Below are 18,151 nucleotides of genomic sequence, written 5' to 3'. Positions count from 1 at the left end.
ATTGTTTTTTTAGTCGCACCCTAATTTGATGGCCTTTTTGGGTACTAAGATGTGACGAAACAAATGAGGTATGAGTTTTGCGTTTTGGGTTTTGGAGGTCAATCATTTTATCAATGTGAAAACTATAAACTTAGATATTGGCCAAAGCCTCAAGCAACTTTGGTAGAATTTGTATTAAATATTTTATTTGGTAAAGTTTTGAATTTTAATTTTATAAATTGAAAATACTTGTGTTCGGCTTCAAGAATTGGAGGCCCAAATATAGAAAGAATGGGCGTTTTGATTCTCTTGGAATATTGGAATTTTGAGGATTATGTTTTTTATAATAATTCGGAATGGTAAGGAGTTTATGGAAATTTAGATAAATAGAATTCATTAGATATACAAAATTTCATGAAAATATAAATTTGTAGGCATAATTCAACTTAGTTAAAATATATAATATCAATAGTCTTGATTAACATTTCTAATCAGCTCTTAAACTATTTATCCAATTTATTTTACAAGATTATTATTAGATTTAAATAAAATAAATCACAATATAAATATAAAATTAGATGTAATAATCTTGAATAATTTCTAACCTTTTGTTGTGGTTGTCAATTAAGTTTTGCATTTCCAATAATAATGTAATGGATAAATTCAATACCCACCAAATTACAATCATGGCAACAAACCTAAAGGCAAGCAAGTCATGATCAAGTAGAGCTTTTCCATGTGATTAAAATACCAAACTCGAGATATTTAGGAGTCCTACTATATACCAAACCCAAGATATTTAGGAGTTCTATAGTAATTTAAAAGTCAATTNCAATCATGGCAGCAAACCTAAAGGCAAGCAAGTCATGATCAATTAGAGCTTTTCCATGTGATTACAATACCAAACTCGAGATATTTAGGAGTCCTACTGTATACCAAACTCAAGATATTTAGGAGTTCTATAGTAATTTAAAAGTCAATTCAATGCATTTTAACAAATAAATAATTAAAGTTCAACCAGTAATGATACTTCCTATCCTAATTATTGATTCTAATTTCTAAATTGAAATAGACAGCATGGCCAAAATTCATTACTCTATTCTGAAAGAAAAATAAAATAAGAGGATATTCTTCACAAAAATTATAACACACAATAGTAATAATAATACNCTAAATTGAAATAGACAGCATGGCCAAAATTCATTACTCTATCCTGAAAGAAAAATAAAATAAGAGGATATTCTTCACAAAAACTATAACATATAATAGTAATAATAATACAAATGGAGGATGTAATCCGGATATTAATTAAGAAAAGAAAGTCGAGAACCTCAACTAGTTCGAAAATCAAATCTTCCAGCCTACATCGAAATCATATCATAAAATTTAAGGAAAAAAAAACAAAACTATATGTCCTCATGCATGATTAACACGTTGAATCCCATTAAAGGAAAAAAGAAAAAAACAAAGCTAATCAACTCAATCCCACGAATATCTTCTCCTATTTTTAAGTTCCGACTTGAAAGTTTCACACACAAATTAAGATATTGCTGAAGGATCATGGAGGCCCAAAAAGTATTTGGGAGAGGAGACAGAATCTTCTCTCCCAAATGGCTAAAGGTTTCATTTTCTGCAGTTTCTGTCTTTGATGGTGAAGCAGCCTGTTTTCCTTGCATGACAGCTGATTTAAAGGCAGTGACTTTCACTGTATGGATGAAGTCCCTGATCATGCAAGGAAATGGCCTTACTGTTTTCAATGAAAATGGTCAGGTTGCTTATCGCATAGACAATTATGATGAGAAGAGAAGCAGGGAAGTCTTTTTGATGGATCTCAGAGGGAAACTTCTCTTTACGGTGCGTCGAAAGGTGGGTTTCCATGAACAAGGACTGAATATTACCGTGTACATTTCAAGCACTGTTTTTCCTCATTGATTCTTTTTGGTTTCCTTTGGCAGAGTATTTGGTTTTTATGTGATTGGGAAGGATTTAAGGAGGAGGACGTAAATACAGAGGAAAGAAAACCATTCTTTAGAGCGAAAAAGATTCTCAGAGTTTTCAGTAATAAGTTAAGCTGTGATGTAAAATTATGCGGAGATGAATCTCAGGCAAGTTTGTGCTATAGGTTTGAGGGATTTTGGGGCAAAATAGCATTCAGAATATTAGACAGCCGGGGAGGACTTGTTGCAGAGGTAAGGCTTTTTGTTTCAAACTAAATTGACAAAATTTCATAGTTTTAGGGTTTACCTGTAGGTCTAACCTTGAACCCATCTTTTTAAACCATTTATTATTTACATGGTCTTTATGGACCATTAGGTCAATTCATGGTAGTTCCTTCCATACACTGCATCGGTATCATATGGTCCATTTAAGGCTTAAACCACAAGATTTAATCGAATTCTATTGGTTTTTCCCACTTGTAGTTGATGCATGACTTTAGTCACGCTCACTTGTTATGAAATGAAGTAAGTATCATTTGGGTTTGTGCAGGCAAAGAGAAAGCAATCATCTCTAGGAGTTCAATTGGGAGAAGATGTTATGAGTTTGGTCCTATTACAGACTAATTTAGATCATTCCCTTATCATGGCTCTTGTCACTATGTACCTGTTGATTCAACGTAGAATATGATTCATTTGTTTCAACATTGAGAAAAGGAGACAAACCTGGAACAATGCCTGAAAGACTGACGTGTGTTTGCTTCCCATAGTCAAGCTTGCAAATTGGATCCAAAGTATCCAGCTTCTTGACCAATTTGTCCGTTTGCCCTTCAAATATTTCAAGAGAACTAGAGCAGCCATAGAAAAGTATAGAATGGAATTCTTTTGGTATACCTGTAAAGCGCATTCTTGCATGCTTACTTTTACACTGGATGTTATGTCAGTGGATTTCTTATATCAGACAAGGTATGGTTGGTGGTTTCTGGACCACCCCAGTTGCTTCAGTTATGAGGCTTGGTGGGATGAATTGTTTGTCAAATGCCACTGCCTGCAACAGACTTAATTACTGGAACTTCCCTGCAAAATAAAAAGGTTTAACCATAGGAGATCTAGTTCTAATTTCACAAAGGTCCTTTTCTCCCCTTTCCCATCCCAAATTGTTGACCATGGAATAATAAAAGGAAAAAAAGAAAGAAAAAAAAACTCGTGTATTTCATGACAAGCTCGGGAAAATAATTACAGAATTTAAAAATAAAATAAAGAAAAGCTCAACAGACCAAAAATATTTGACTAANAAAAAAAAAAAAAAAAAAAAAAAAAAAAAAAAAAAAAAACTCGTGTATTTCATGACAAGCTCGGGAAAATAATTACAGAATTTAAAAATAAAACCTTTTTTTTTTTTTTTTTTTCTCATCTTTTTTGGTGGAGGAGGGGGCTATATAATTTACAAACAAATTATTTATTTACTCTAACATAATGTCTTGTGTGGTATCACGCTACTTTTTTTCTGTACTACGAAATAATTACTAGATCTTCTTGTAATTTTTAAGACTACGAAGAGTCATTACAAGCTGTTGTCTTTCACCTTCTACCTCTGCAAACTTGAGACTTATCTCTGAATATCTCTCTTGCATTTCCTTTAGTTCAATTTCCATTAATTTGTTTCTTTCCCTTAATAATTCTAATTCTGTAGAAAAATGGTCATAATTGGTATCGCTGTTGTCAAGTTCGCAGGCTTTCATTTCTGTCTCTGCTGAAATTTTATCATTCCTGCGGAGAATAGAACAAGGAAGAGGAATCAGGAATTGATTTTTTCTTTTGTTTAATTGGNTTCTTTCCCTTAATAATTCTAATTCTGTAGAAAAATGGTCATGATTGGTATCGCTGTTGTCAAGTTCGCAGGCTTTCATTTCTGTCCCTGCTGAAATTTTATCATTCCTGCGGAGAATAGAACAATGAAGAGGAATCAGGAATTGATTTTTTCTTTTGTTTAATTGGACAACCAGAATCAGAGGATGAGAAATTTTTTTTGAAGAGAGATTATTATCTGTTTTTTAACATACCTCCCAACTGATACGAGGTTCCCATATTCTACGGATGATGAAGAGTTTGTGTTTTGGCCTTGGTTCACTACTGTATCCTTGGTCTTTTTCATGTTGCTTCGACACCTATTCACCTGTTTCCAAATACATCATGAGATGTTATTTAACGACATACAATTATATGCAACTTCAAAGAAAATAATGAGTAACCTTGAGATCCAGATATTTCTACGGAAACAAGCATGAGTATGAGAAAGACTGCCGAACACGAGAAATCCAGACACCAAAAAAGTAAATGGTGAAATCAATGTCAATATTATCCACATTTACCTCTGTAATCAGTAAAGTGTGTGTTTTATATGTAAATGAAAAGGAAAACGTTACTTTTGACACACCTATTGAGGTCAGAATCTGCATGTCTTAAAATAATGCGTATTTCCTACCTCTTGATATGTGCTAGTAGGAACAGCTTCTTCCAATTTGCACTCCAATTCTTCAATTGTGTGCTGAAAATCCATCGCCTTTTCTGAAATTCTACTTGCCAGAGTTTCTATGGCGTCTTCTTTCAAACACACCTGTCTCTGGAACGGAAAATAGGATCCATGAATTGAATAACATAATTGAAAATTAAATCTACCATTTACAGAAACTTCCAAAACAAAATATTGATGCTTGGCTTGAAAACATAAGCGATCATGCATCATTCATGCGAAAATCTCCATTTGACACTGCGTCTTTTGATTTTAATGTATGAAGNAGCGATCATGCATCATTCATGCGAAAATCTCCATTTGACACTACGTCTTTTGATTTTAATGTATGAGGGGGTCTCGAGGATACCTCAAGCAACTCAATTTTCTCCCTAAGATCTGCGATTTCCTTTGGGCTACTTTCTGGAGTAGACGTATTTTCTGTAAAAGTTTCATTTCCATCACAGGCTGATTTGTGTTCATCGCTGTACCAGAGCATGTCGACACCGTTGAACTCTTTCACCTTCTTTAGGTCATCATTTAACTGAGAGACCTGATGTCTAAGTTTATCTTTCTCTATCTCCCCTTCGACCAAAGAATGTTTTAAGTCACTGAAGTGATCTCTGAGCACCTCCAATTCTGTTTGTAGACATCCCATTGATACCTCATATTCATCCTTCCGATGCCTTATTCTGTTTAACTCGTTTTGAAACTTCTCGCCTTCTTTCATAAGCAAAGCAATGGTTAATACCAGCTCATTTCTTTCCATGTTTTTGTTCTGGATCCAGCTCTCGCTTTCCTTGAGTGACCTATTCTCTGTTGTGAGCCTTTCAATTTCAAACTTGAGCGAGAAAATCTCCCGAGAGAGAGATTCGCAAACCTCTTTTTGAATGTCCTGTTTTTCAAGGAGCTTGGACTTTGTATGAAGTTCTAACAACATCTGTTCAATCCGACTTGTTTGCAACTCTACTACGTTTGAAAGTTCACAGAGCTTTACCTCATACTCGTTCTTCACGGATTGAAGCTCTTTACTAGTAGACGCAAGTTTTTCATCTAATTGAATTTTCTGCAGTTGCAGCTCGATAGATTCTGCCACTGCTTTAGCAGCTACCTTCTCATTTGCATCAAATATCGAGGCTATCTGCATTGAAAGCCTCTTGAGTTCCTCTTGGAGCCTCTCAGCTGTATCAGCATTTCTCCACCTTGTCTTTCTCAAGTCCTCCTCTGCTAGGATGGCTCTTTGCTCCTGCTCAATTTTGACACGTGTCATTCCTTCTAGATCAGCCACAAACTTTTCAGCTTGCTGCTCCAGTTCTTCCTCCAAGGACTGGATATGGGCTTCAAGTTCTTTTATGGTGCTCAAAGAACCAGAGAAGTCTTGGGACCGCTGCTTAAGCTCCCTCTCCAAGTGGTCTATGTGCGTTTCCAGCTCTACTATGGTAGCGGAAGGCGTGCATTCTTCATTCATGTCGAGTTTCTCTTCCAGTTCACATTGCTCCAGTTTATATGACATGCCATGATTTTCCTGTTTCAGTATTTCATAGTCAAGTGCTAGTTGTTCCATATGCATTTCTAATTCATCCTTTTCTCTCTTGTAGAATTCTACTTCACTATATAGGTCAATAACCTTTTGTTCCAGAAGATATGTTTCATTTGCATTACTATGCTGCTTAACAAGCTTTTCTAATGCCTTCTGCTCCTCATCATCCTCAGATTCACACTTCGAGATAGAATTATAAAACTCTTCAGCATTCTCAGAAAATCTTGATCTGTCATAGAGATGGACCTTTTCACCTTTTTTCTGATTTAACATTTCCTCTAGGTTTCGCATTGCAAGAATCAATTCATCATTAGATTCCTGGGTCTTCTGGAGTTGTAGTCGAAGATTGACATTTAATTCCTTCTCCTGGTTTAGTTCTTCCTTCATTTCTTCCAGAAGAGCAGCAGTTTTCTTATCCTCCAATTCCCCGCTGGTTTTGGATTTCGCTTTGAGTCTCTCGCACTCCACCCTGAGTGAATCTCTTTCCTCTTTCAAAATGACAATTTCTTTGGACAGATCCTGACCCCTTTTACTTTCTTTGACAATTTGTTTTCGAAGCGTCTGTAGTTCCAATTCTGAAACTTCTGCCTGTCTGGAAGAACCAACAAGCTCAGCCTTGAGCTTTTCAATCTCAGTATCTGCATCTCTTTCAGACCTCGTAACTAATCCAGACCTTTCTCTAGGAGGCATATCATCTGATGGTTCATCTACGCTCACTACATGATCGGAACCAAGGGACCACATTGATTGTGATCTCTGATTCTCTTTATCAGTGGTTGTTGAAAGGAATGTCACTGATTTCTGTGGAAGTGAAGATAAACTAACAGGCTGAAGATGGTTATTCTTTCTCGCTCTATGTTCTCGTGGAGTATCAAATCCAGAGCTGCTCTCAGAGCTTGACAATGTAATATCAGATCCACTTGATGCTCTACAGTTACCGTTCAGTTCGAAATCATGACGGTTCTTGCCAATCTGCTCATCCTATTAACACAAAGAATAGGAAAGAATTATAGCGACAATAGCTGTGGAAAAACTCAATTGATTAGTCCATAAGTTAAAAGCTAGTCTAGAAAACTGGCCATGAAATCTCTGAAAAACAGTAAAAGAGAGAAGGTGCTTAGTATGCTAGTTAGAAATGGAGCCTTACTTCAGTACAATTGTTTTTAGTGCATTCATCTATTTCACTATTGCTCAAGAATGATTTCAAGTTTGTTTCTTGAGATCTAACGCTGACATCATCAAAATCCTCCACCTCTCTGTAAAATATCAGTCAAACATTAGCAAAATAACCTCTTGAATCTTTGCAACTACTAAAGGAATAATACTCGAAACCATAGATTCACACCTTGGCTCAATTTTAGACTGCAACCTNCAAAGAATAGGAAAGAATTATAGCGACAATAGCTGTGGAAAAACTCAATTGATTAGTCCATAAGTTAAAAGCTAGTCTAGAAAACTGGCCATGAAATCTCTGAAAAACAGTAAAAGAGAGAAGGTGCTTAGTATGCTAGTTAGAAATGGAGCCTTACTTCAGTACAATTGTTTTTAGTGCATTCATCTATTTCACTATTGCTCAAGAATGATTTCAAGTTTGTTTCTTGAGATCTAACGCTGACATCATCAAAATCCTCCACCTCTCTGTAAAATATCAGTCAAACATTAGCAAAATAACCTCTTGAATCTTTGCAACTACTAAAGGAATAATACTCGAAACCATAGATTCACACCTTGGCTCAATTTTAGACTGCAACCTCTGTATCAAAACCTATGAAATGACAGAAGCAAAAGTTTAATTAACACTGGATGATGAAACTTCAGAGCTCAACAGACTCCTAATGTTCCAAAAGACTAAACTCCTTGTTAAAAATGATAGATTCACACAGAATTTCAAATTAAAAGTTGAAAATACTCACGTGTAAAACTGCATCAGAAGTTGAGTTCTTTAGGGGAAGCGAAATGGAAGAAGGTTTTGTGGCATCCGCATAATCAGCTAAGTTGATAGAAACCTCCCCAAACACCTTAGATTTTGCCCGTCCCTACATGAATACCCCAATTAAACTGCAAATGTAGTGTACATTATAATTGACAACAAAATAAATAGAAGGTAGACCTTCCATACATACCGTTGAGACGAGGAAATAATAGATTTTCTCATTGATCTTCCCAGATTTTGTGTCCCGCNTGAGATCTAACGCTGACATCATCAAAATCCTCCACCTCTCTGTAAAATATCAGTCAAACATTAGCAAAATAACCTCTTGAATCTTTGCAACTACTAAAGGAATAATACTCGAAACCATAGATTCACACCTTGGCTCAATTTTAGACTGCAACCTCTGTATCAAAACCTATGAAATGACAGAAGCAAAAGTTTAATTAACACTGGATGATGAAACTTCAGAGCTCAACAGACTCCTAATGTTCCAAAAGACTAAACTCCTTGTTAAAAATGATAGATTCACACAGAATTTCAAATTAAAAGTTGAAAATACTCACGTGTAAAACTGCATCAGAAGTTGAGTTCTTTAGGGGAAGCGAAATGGAAGAAGGTTTTGTGGCATCCGCATAATCAGCTAAGTTGATAGAAACCTCCCCAAACACCTTAGATTTTGCCCGTCCCTACATGAATACCCCAATTAAACTGCAAATGTAGTGTACATTATAATTGACAACAAAATAAATAGAAGGTAGACCTTCCATACATACCGTTGAGACGAGGAAATAATAGATTTTCTCATTGATCTTCCCAGATTTTGTGTCCCGCACGAACTTGAGTGTTTCATAAACTGGTTTTTCCCATTTGCAATATCCATCACAAACTATGCCTTTATCCAGTCTTGCTGTTGCCTTTCCCACATCTCCAGGAACGATGGATAACGTCAATGCATCCACCACTGAGTGTGACACCTGAAATCAATTACATTTACAATCTTCATAATCCAGTCCAGCCAAACAATCTTGCTCTGTTTGCAGTGAAGAAAACAACAAATAGAAAGGTTCACGGGCACGCATGTATTAGTCCATTTCTATCCTGTCCGTTCAAATGGNAAGGTTCACGGGCACGCATGTATTAGTCCATTTCTATCCTGTACGTTCAAATCGACAGAAAAGTCTCAAATCCATTAATACTCTAATTTATCAGCTCCAAGTGGAGGACATCAACGACTCAGACACTGCTCTCATTTCCAGCTAACTTCAAGTAATGCTCCAAACTCCATAACACAAACTCAATCTAAAACCAGCTATATGTAATTGAACACCGGAAGAGAAACTTCCAAAATCAAGGTCAATGTCCAGGCCAAAAGCGAAATCATAAAAAAAAAACAAAACAAAAATCAATAATCTCAAACATACCTTAGTGACATGAAACTGCAACTTAAACTCCGCCTTCACCTTATTCTTCTCACTCCTCCATCTCCCTGACTTGAACATCTCCACCTATCTCCGGCACAGCTTGCGCCGGCGACCAGTTCAGAGCAGATGTTCAAGCTGCGACCGGAACCTCATTTCTGCAGCAGAGTGAGCCGTTAAAGAGCAACAACAACAAAGCGATTAACAGAGTAGATAAACCTGCAAGGGAGCGGGAATCGGAGAAGAAGATAAATTATAATGAAATTTCACATTAGAAAAGCTTAAGAATGAACCTGCAATTCAACAAAGATGGAAGATGACCATGACACGGAGGAATTTGGGAGATCTGAGGGATTCTCTTACTGTCCTCTTTCGAGGGAAAAAAAAAAATGGATAGAAAAATTAAAGTGGAAAAAAATATTTTATTTTTAAATTTATATTCATTTATTTTAAGTTTGTTTTCTCTTGGAATTGAACAAAAACACAGAGAGATGCGTAAAATAGCAAAAATAATTGGTGGTCTGACAGTTCTGCCCCTGAGCATTTCAAACTTTTCTGTGACATTTTACTTTTATGCCACGTGTCATCCAGCTAGGAAAATATTGACTCTTTTATTATTAAATATACAATTCATAATTTCTTTTATTGGCCAACAATTTTATTTATAAAAAAAAATAAAAAAAAAAAGTAAATGCTTCTTCTGTCACCAATCCATCCAAAATTATAATTTAATTAATAAAATACTCGCAAAAAGTCACAATATCTAGGTTTTTTTTTTTTTTTAATATAATAAATAATATTTAAAAAAGAATTCCAGTACCATTTATTGGAGCCTTTAGCCCCATCCCTAATAAATTTATCTGTCTATTTTATTTTACAGAAACAAATAAAATGAAAGTGACAAAATAAAATAATAAAATATCATAGGATTCTTTTGGATTGATATGATTAGGAGAGCCATCTTTCATTTCCTTGTCCCATGCGCAACCCTATATTTCTTCCTTTAATTTCAACTTTTTCATCTCTCTCTTGACCTTATGAAAACACACAAATAATATACGTTAATATATTCCCAAAATAAGAATATTTATATTTATAATTTAATACGTATATTTTTTATTAAAATTAAAAATATATATATATAGGAAGAAAAGGCCAATTTTGAATGATTTTAAGTTATTATTGTTAAATAGAAATTGACTGTCAAAACTAAATTAGTATATTTGTGTAAAAAAATTTAAAAAGCTTAAAACCAACAATAAATATCTGAAAGGGCATGAGAAATATTAAAGTTTATGGAAATAAAAAGTAAATGATATTCTGGGTAACTTTTATATTATATGTAAATAGGAAAGAAAGAGATGGGGCATTCTGGTCATTCTGATTTTTGTTTGTTGTTGGGTGTCTTTTAAAAGAAAAATAAAAAATAAAAAGCTGGCTTACTACACGACGACAGAAGGGACGTAACGTAAGGGAGCGATTTCCAACGGTCGTTAAATGAAATTGTTTTAAATATTTTTTTATATTTTTAAAATGACAAAATTGATTTGAAGCCCTTGTCATTTACGCTTTTGCCCCACAACTTCACATATTTACAACTCAAGACAAAATACAGAAAATGAAAATCACAGGCACACGATTTAGGAATAATAATTTTAGTTTCGCGGGGAAGAGTAATCCATGCCTCGTTGGCAGTCTTAAGCCAACTCACTAACGTTGACGTGTAATAGTATTTATTACGCTAAAATTATAAAATTGGCCAATATAATTTTAAAAATTTGTTAGTTTGGAAGATTTAATTTAATAATTGATCTACTATATTGGTAGACTAAATTTTTATTATAATAGCAAGTGAATTTAGAGAAAAAATTATCAAGAGTAAAAATGGTCACAAATATTTAAGTTTACGAAATTGGGGGAATGTTCTTCTTGGAGTGTTCTATAAAAATAAAAAAAAAAATAAAAAAAAATAAAATAATAGGTGGAGGAAAGAGAAAGAAGCAGCCATTTGACTTTAAAGAGAGTCATGAGAGGAGCGTGAACTAAGAAGGTCAGGATTGTCAATCGGAGAAATCCACGTGACCCTTGCCCTGTCGGTAAGAGCGCCACGTCATCCGCTCTTCACGGATTTTATTCTCATTTTGTAATTTACGTCGTAATCAAAATCATGTTTTATTTTAATTATAATTTTTTACTATGAATATTTTAGATGATAATTAATTATTTATTTTTTTAAGCTTGAAATATAAAGCCAAAATAGGTGAAAGGTTACTCGTGGGGAGGCAAGACCCAAATTTGGTAATGGAATAATTAATGGAAAAGGGACCTAGCAATGTCAATTATTAAGAGCAAAGCAAGTGGAGCCTATGGCTATATAATTGTACCATATACGAATGCAAGCACATGCCCCTTTGTCACGCTATAGGAAAATTGTTGTCTTTCCTTTCTCTCGTTTACCACTAATATAATTTTAAAAAATGTAAAATTTTGCAATATAGTTCCAATTATAAAATTGCTCTTGTTTTATTCGTCCAATTTTTAGAAGAATCATTTATGGTTCATTAAGTTCAACCGGGTTTCATATTAACTCAATTAATTAAGATATTTATTTAAGTTTAAAAAATATGGTGTAAAATTTTGGATAGATGATTAATAAATGTTATTAAAATTATTGGATGCGAAAATGTCATGTTAATTAAATTGTAACAAATATTGGTAAGACTATTGCATGTGATAATGTCATCTTAACAGGTAATTGTTTTTCCACGTTGAAGGTTGAAGGAAGTGTAAAGAAGAGGGTAACTCAGAAAAAAGGCTGTTTTTGATGCCTATGGAACATGAAATCATGGCCTTCCTCCATTTTCTTTTCAGTGGGCCTCTTTCAATAATTCTCCATTATAAAATTATCCCTCCACTCACTAAAAACCTAATATAATATATATATTAAAATAAATTAATTAATGTTTTTTCCTCCAAAAATAATTCATTAATTACCATATAAATATCTTTCTCAGTCATTTAATTGATAAGATTACTCTCATTAAAATGTGATCGGTTTATTATTAAACTCTTTCATATTCGAGTGTTATGATAAATTTTTTAATTGATTTAATCATTAATAGAGTTCATCTTCTAATTCTATGACAAGCAAAAATTAAGTATATTTTGATTTTAATTCTTTTTAGAAAAAAGTATGAACTTTTGACTTTATTTTTTTTACATGAATATGATTTGTCATTGAAATAATGAAGGTCCACTTTATTTCTTTTTGTGTAATGTGACAATGTGAGATTTTTCAGTTGAATGTGTTACTAATTGTCCATGATTATTGTATAGCTTCTCCAAACAAAAAGATCACAAAAGGGATTTTTTTATTTATTTATATTTTTGTCCATTTTATCTCCCACCCCAATTATCCTAAGTTTTTTTGAAGCTTTTGTCTCCTACTAACCCTTCAACAGTCGCATGTTTTTTTGTTCTAATTTTCAGCTTTACAAATTGATTTTTGTTGAATTTTTTGAAAATTAAAAATTTCTTTAGTGTATGAGTTAGATGTTTTTTGGTTGGGTTAACCTAATCAACCTGAAAATAAGGTTACAGTCTAACCCAATACTACTTTATTATAAAAAAAGTTAAGTTAACCGATGTTAGTAATGTACTGTGACTCATAAATGTTTGATATTTAAATTTTATGAGATTTTTATTATTAATTTTTTTTTTTTAATATAGCTTAACAGCTTAATCCGAAACCATTTTTGTTTGTGGTTGAGATGTGTAAGTGGGACATTGTTGAAGTGTTTGGTAAGATTTTGTGCTTTTAATCCTATATTTCCACACCATGTGACAAATCCATCATCCAAAATCTCATAAAGTGCTAAAATGCTTCTTCAACCCATAAATCATTTAAGATTGGAAAATAATATTATAAATATATATTATTTTTGAGAAATTGAGAGACAAGAGAAGGTGATCACGTGAAGGTGGTCGGACCCCAAGAATTTGCTTTTTTATTTGTTTTTGCTTTCTCAAAGTTTCTTTTTTCTTTGAATTATGATAAATCTACACCTTTGTATGTGTCTCAATGGTATCATATTCTTAATTTCTCCACTTTATCCGAAATAACTTCTCAACCATTTTCTCTCCGTCACTCATTCATTCATTTACTCTTTTAATCTCACGAACAAATTTATTCTTAGCTTCAACAATCCTTATTCTTTTAATACCGTGTCATAACCATATGAGTCCATATGTAAGGTTACTTCTCGCATGTTTTTCTGATTGCATGTGAGGTCTTTCCCTGCTTAAATTTATGATTTGAGCTCCGTATGTAATGTCACTCTTAGAAATCACAACTCTCCACAATGGTATGATATTGTCCACCTTAAGCATAAGCTCTCATGCTTTGGGCTTTCTCCAAAAGGTCTCACACCAATGGAGATAATATTCCTCACTTATAAACGCATGATCTTCCACTAAATTAACCCACGTGTAACTCACTCCCAATAATCCTCAACAGTCACTTCTTGCATGTATATGATATGATCCTACTGAGGTTATGTCTTATATCCGTTCCATATCCTAATAAAGATATCGAAATCATAATTTTTCAAATTAAAATGAAAACATAAATTTATTATAATAGGCAAGTTAAGAAAGAAAATAATAAGGGGCATAATGGTCAGAAATATGCATCAAATCTAAAAATGAGTAGGCGTAATTTCCGAGAAGCCCAGTTAATAGGAATTGGGTCAGCAATGTATCTAATGGGCCCAAAGCCCAACTATTTGGTAGTCAAAAAAAAAATATATATTTTTTTTAATTTTAAAATTTTGAAATCTGAAATCAGAACTCAGTATGAAATTATTGCAACTCATGAGTAATATATATTTTAAATATAAATTTAGACAGATAAAATTAGCAATTGCAAATTAAATATATAAATATTTTCTAATTCGAGTTTTGTTAATGGTACCAATAAATTAATTACCTTATAAAATATATTAAAAAAAAAAGTATACAGTTAATTAATCTTAAAACTAAACCCTATTTTTAAGGGAAAATTTGAAATTGAATCTCAGGCAGAGAAGCAAGTGTAAACCACATTGTCTGAGCCGGTGTGACCCAACCGGAATCCCGTTTTTCCAGCGTCGACAGACTTCTCCTTCTCGGAAGTTGGCCGGAGGGCGCGTCCTTTGATGGGCTCCGGCCGCCTCTCCTTGGCGGCGGCTTGTTTCTCGATGCGACGGCGAGTGACGTAATCTTCGGGAATAAAAACATCCATAACGAATCCAGAAAATTGGAGAAGAAGAAGAAGAAGAGTCAGAAGAAGAAGAAGAAGAAGGAACAGAGGATGTAATTAAATGTGATTAAGGAAGTATTTATATGAGTAATTAGTTTGGGGGTATGATATGATACCGTGGGCCAATGGTCCCATGTTTTGGGTTAAACAAGCGAACCCCAGAGATTCATGCAGCTGGATTTACCAACAAATTTCATACCGCTTTCCCACTACTCTTTTTTTTTTTTTTTTTCTTTTTTTTTTTCTTTATTTAAATTATAATTTTACTCTAAATTTGGAGTTAGTGTCTTATAAAACTCTTAATTAACCAAAAATAAAGTATTTTGGATTTTAAATTTAATGTTTCCTAAGTAAATTATCAAATAAAGACGAACTAGATTTAATTGGCAAGTTAGGGGCATGCATGACACTCGGTCGACCAAGAATTTGGACTTTGGCTCAAATCATTTTATTTTTCTTTATCTCATGACTCAATCTTTTTTGTATCATTAACTTTTTTCTCTGTGCTCTACAAACCATGAGTTAAAACTGCTTTTGATTTTGTTTGTAATATCAATTTCATATCTTTCTTGTTTACAATCAATCTAAAAAAATTCAATCTAAAAGAATCTATATCTATTTAATCAAAAGATTTGGAATAATTTAATAATTTTCTTTTTAGTTTTTAATATTTTTTTTTGTACGGTTACAAAATATTATTCTAATATTGGAATTTATGTGTATCTTGTTTTTGTATATAATTAATCCTAACAACCAAGAATCATTTAAAAATATTTTTTTTAAGTAGAAAAATAAAAGTGCTTTCTATCGATAAATTACATATTTTATTAATTCAAATAAAATAAAAAAAAAAGAGTAGGTAGGAGTTGGACAAATCGGTCATTTACGCAAAAGCTAAACGTGTGGGAAACTTGGAATAAAAACTCCGATTATCGTGATAAATTTTAAATAATTTGAAATTTCTCTATTGTGCCACTTGTCAATATCTAGGCTTTCTAATTTTAATAAGATCAAACGATGTAGCCGTTCGATGAGAAGGTGTACTCATAGTTCTGTGGGCATAATGCATCAGAACATTCCTCGAATTAACCATGAATAAATGCTTCTGAGTAACGTGTAACTGATAAAATTATAGTAAATTAAATCAATATGTTATTAACTAAATAAATTATTATTATTTTTATCTTTGATCCTCAAGTAAATAATTATTTTTGAGATATAGGTGAAAAATCATGTCCAGTATTAATTTCTCAATTAAATAAGTTTTTATGTAAAAAATAATGTAGTACTATGTCTAGCCTATAAAAGAACATGGTGTAATTATAATTTTGAAAAATAATATAAAGTTAGATTTAAATGAATTCAGCTACCAAAATATTATAGCGTTACATAATAATAATGTTTATTAGTAAGTCCCAGTACTGACTATTAACTGATAATGCATATGAATGGTATGTTATATGTAGATCTGGTCGGACTCTCGCTAATATACCATCGATAATTGATATAGCTCATATCTAAATTATGTTTTTTTTTACGTAACGAGTAACGAAAAAGATAGATTGACGTAGGAAGATTATTATGGGGATAATGGGAAGATTCATGTAAGAATGGTGAAGTAGTAATTTAGGGAAGGCCCAAGTGGTGACTGAAAAAGGACCAAACTCTTTTACTCCAAATCCACCAAACCAACACAAACTTCTCTCACTTCTCTCTGTTTCTGAACAACTTGTTGAAGAACACAAAGGTTTTGCAGAGAAGAACAGGCAGCGTGGCTAAGCTGAAGGAGTACGTTATGGGCGGCGCCGACGAGTCTGAACCAGATTCGCAGCCGCCAGTGCCGCTTCAAAACAACTCCCTCATTCCCCACGGTATTTTTCTTCCCTTCCTTTTTCTTTTTCTGTTTGGTTTCTGGGAAAACCAAAATCACTCTTTCCTGGAATGTTTTTGTTTATAGCACCTTTCTTCTATCAGTCTCTTTGGGTATCTGTGTAAGACGAATAAGACTCTCCACAATGATATGATATTGTCCACTTTGAGCATAAGCTCTTGTGTCTTTGTTTTGAGCTTTCCCAAAATGTCTAATAACAATGGAGTTAGTATTACTCACTTATAAACCCATAATCATTCCCTACATCATCCAACACTCTTGCCTCTCTTTTGTGTGTGTTTGGCTTCCGGGAAAATCTTACTTTCCCAGAAAATGCATCCTTGAATTATTGAACCAAAAAATAGTAAAAAGTGGTTTTTGAATGTACTGGGAAAAGAGTGCCATGACTGATCAGCTTTTTTTGCTACACAGCTTTATTGCCTTGTCTAGAAATTTTTGTATACCCTAATTTCTGAATATTTATGTAAATTATTACAAGACATAAAATATATATATTGTCTTTTGTCTGGTTGTTCTCAATAATCATTTATTTGGGAAGAAAACAGTGTCCAATTTATTTGTTTTCCAATCATTTGTTGGTCCTCTTTGGAAATAAATCTGCAAAATGACAGAAAACTAATAATGGTGACAATCACATTCTTCATTAAAAGAAAAAAAAAAACATGTTCTTGAACAAATTATGTGCTTTATTCGGTTCATGTCATTTTTTGTTGTATTAGTGGCTGATTTCTTGTCTAACAAAGACAAAATAAATGACAGCGGTTTCAGCTCCTCATTCCGACAAACTTGTTCCTCCAAAGGACAGAGGTAAAACTCTCCATTTTCTTTCTAGTTGCCTCTAATTCAACAGTATTTGCAAGATTCTTGCGTTCGAGATATTCGAAAGTGTTCGTTAAAAGTAGAAAACGAAACAAAGAAATTGTTATAGAACGGGGTTTTGTGATCTTAGATGTTGCGTTGGCTCGTGTCGAATTGGAGAAGAAGTTGGCATTGATCAAAGCATGGGAGGAGAGTGAGAAGATCAAGGCAGAGAACAGGTAAACTATAGAGAAGTTTGTTCGTTGTTGAATTTTGGATTCTGTACTTGAAATCTTTGGAACAGGGCATACAAACGGCTCTCTGCTATTGATTCTTGGGAGAATACCAAAAAAGCTTCAATACAAGCACAGCTGATGAAGTTAGAGGTAAATTTTCATTTCTTTACTTCTTTCTCATTGATTAAGACTCGGGTTTTCGATACGAGTTTTGAAGCGTTTGGTCTTTTGTGAAACGAAAGGAGAAAATGGAGAAGAAGAAAGCTGAGTATGGCGAGCTAATGAAGAACAAAATCGTTGGAATTCACAAGCAAGGTGAAGAGAAGAAAGCAACCATTGTAGCCGAGCGAAGAGAACAGTGTCTGAAGGTCGAGGAGACTGCAGCAAAATATCGAGCTTCCGGGTTCACCCCGAAGGCTCTACTACTCAAATGCTTCAGTGGTTGAGATGGTTGGGGTTGAAAGAATAGACTCCTATCTCAGATTTGCACTCTGGTTTTAGTCTTGGTTTGGTTTTGTATTGAGTTAGTTGGAGATGACTTGCAGGTGTTCCTTTTGATGTGTAAAGATTGTATCAGTTTGCTGCGTTTTACTCACTGATCTCTTTTCTTA

At 33.6% G+C, this 18,151-nt stretch overlaps 3 protein-coding genes across 6 annotated transcripts; 2 read left to right on the top strand and 1 right to left on the bottom strand.

Moving 5' to 3' along the window:
- Positions 1-1,222: 1,222 nt before the first annotated feature.
- On the top strand, positions 1,223-3,116 carry LOC111794768 (protein LURP-one-related 4-like). The gene is made up of 3 exons (XM_023676905.1): positions 1,223-1,845; positions 1,935-2,168; positions 2,467-3,116. Exons 1-3 carry the CDS (start codon positions 1,540-1,542, stop codon positions 2,602-2,604), a joined length of 678 nt encoding a protein of 225 aa, XP_023532673.1. The 5' UTR covers positions 1,223-1,539; the 3' UTR covers positions 2,605-3,116.
- A 186-nt stretch (positions 3,117-3,302) lies between these two features.
- Positions 3,303-9,740, bottom strand: LOC111795269 (myosin-11-like). Of its 2 annotated transcripts, none has more exons than XM_023677580.1 (10): positions 9,610-9,740; positions 9,320-9,474; positions 8,672-8,872; positions 8,462-8,584; positions 8,276-8,313; positions 7,495-7,603; positions 4,796-6,946; positions 4,399-4,530; positions 3,977-4,089; positions 3,303-3,683 (listed from the first exon to the last, which is right to left on the bottom strand). In XM_023677580.1, exons 2-10 carry the CDS (start codon positions 9,395-9,397, stop codon positions 3,440-3,442), a joined length of 3,189 nt encoding a protein of 1,062 aa, XP_023533348.1. In that variant the 5' UTR covers positions 9,398-9,474; positions 9,610-9,740; the 3' UTR covers positions 3,303-3,439. The 2 variants fall into 2 exon arrangements, with proteins under 2 accessions (XP_023533348.1, XP_023533347.1); XM_023677579.1 differs by having other exon boundaries at positions 4,399-4,536; positions 9,610-9,739.
- A 6,521-nt stretch (positions 9,741-16,261) lies between these two features.
- LOC111794673 (remorin-like) lies at positions 16,262-18,151 on the top strand. Of its 3 annotated transcripts, none has more exons than XM_023676777.1 (5): positions 16,262-16,486; positions 17,266-17,313; positions 17,456-17,543; positions 17,609-17,690; positions 17,786-18,151. In XM_023676777.1, the coding sequence occupies exons 1-5, from the start codon at positions 16,411-16,413 to the stop codon at positions 17,984-17,986; spliced, it is 495 nt and encodes a 164-aa protein (XP_023532545.1). In that variant the 5' UTR covers positions 16,262-16,410; the 3' UTR covers positions 17,987-18,151. The 3 variants fall into 3 exon arrangements, with proteins under 3 accessions (XP_023532545.1, XP_023532546.1, XP_023532544.1); XM_023676778.1 differs by having other exon boundaries at positions 16,264-16,486; positions 17,275-17,313; positions 17,783-18,151; XM_023676776.1 differs by having other exon boundaries at positions 16,266-16,486; positions 17,783-18,151.

Source organism: Cucurbita pepo, chromosome LG05, assembly GCF_002806865.2.
Source record: "Cucurbita pepo subsp. pepo cultivar mu-cu-16 chromosome LG05, ASM280686v2, whole genome shotgun sequence".
Lineage (NCBI taxonomy): Eukaryota > Viridiplantae > Streptophyta > Magnoliopsida > Cucurbitales > Cucurbitaceae > Cucurbita > Cucurbita pepo.
The sequence above is the reverse complement of the archived record's forward strand: the minus strand, read 5'-3'. Positions and strand labels throughout refer to the sequence as shown.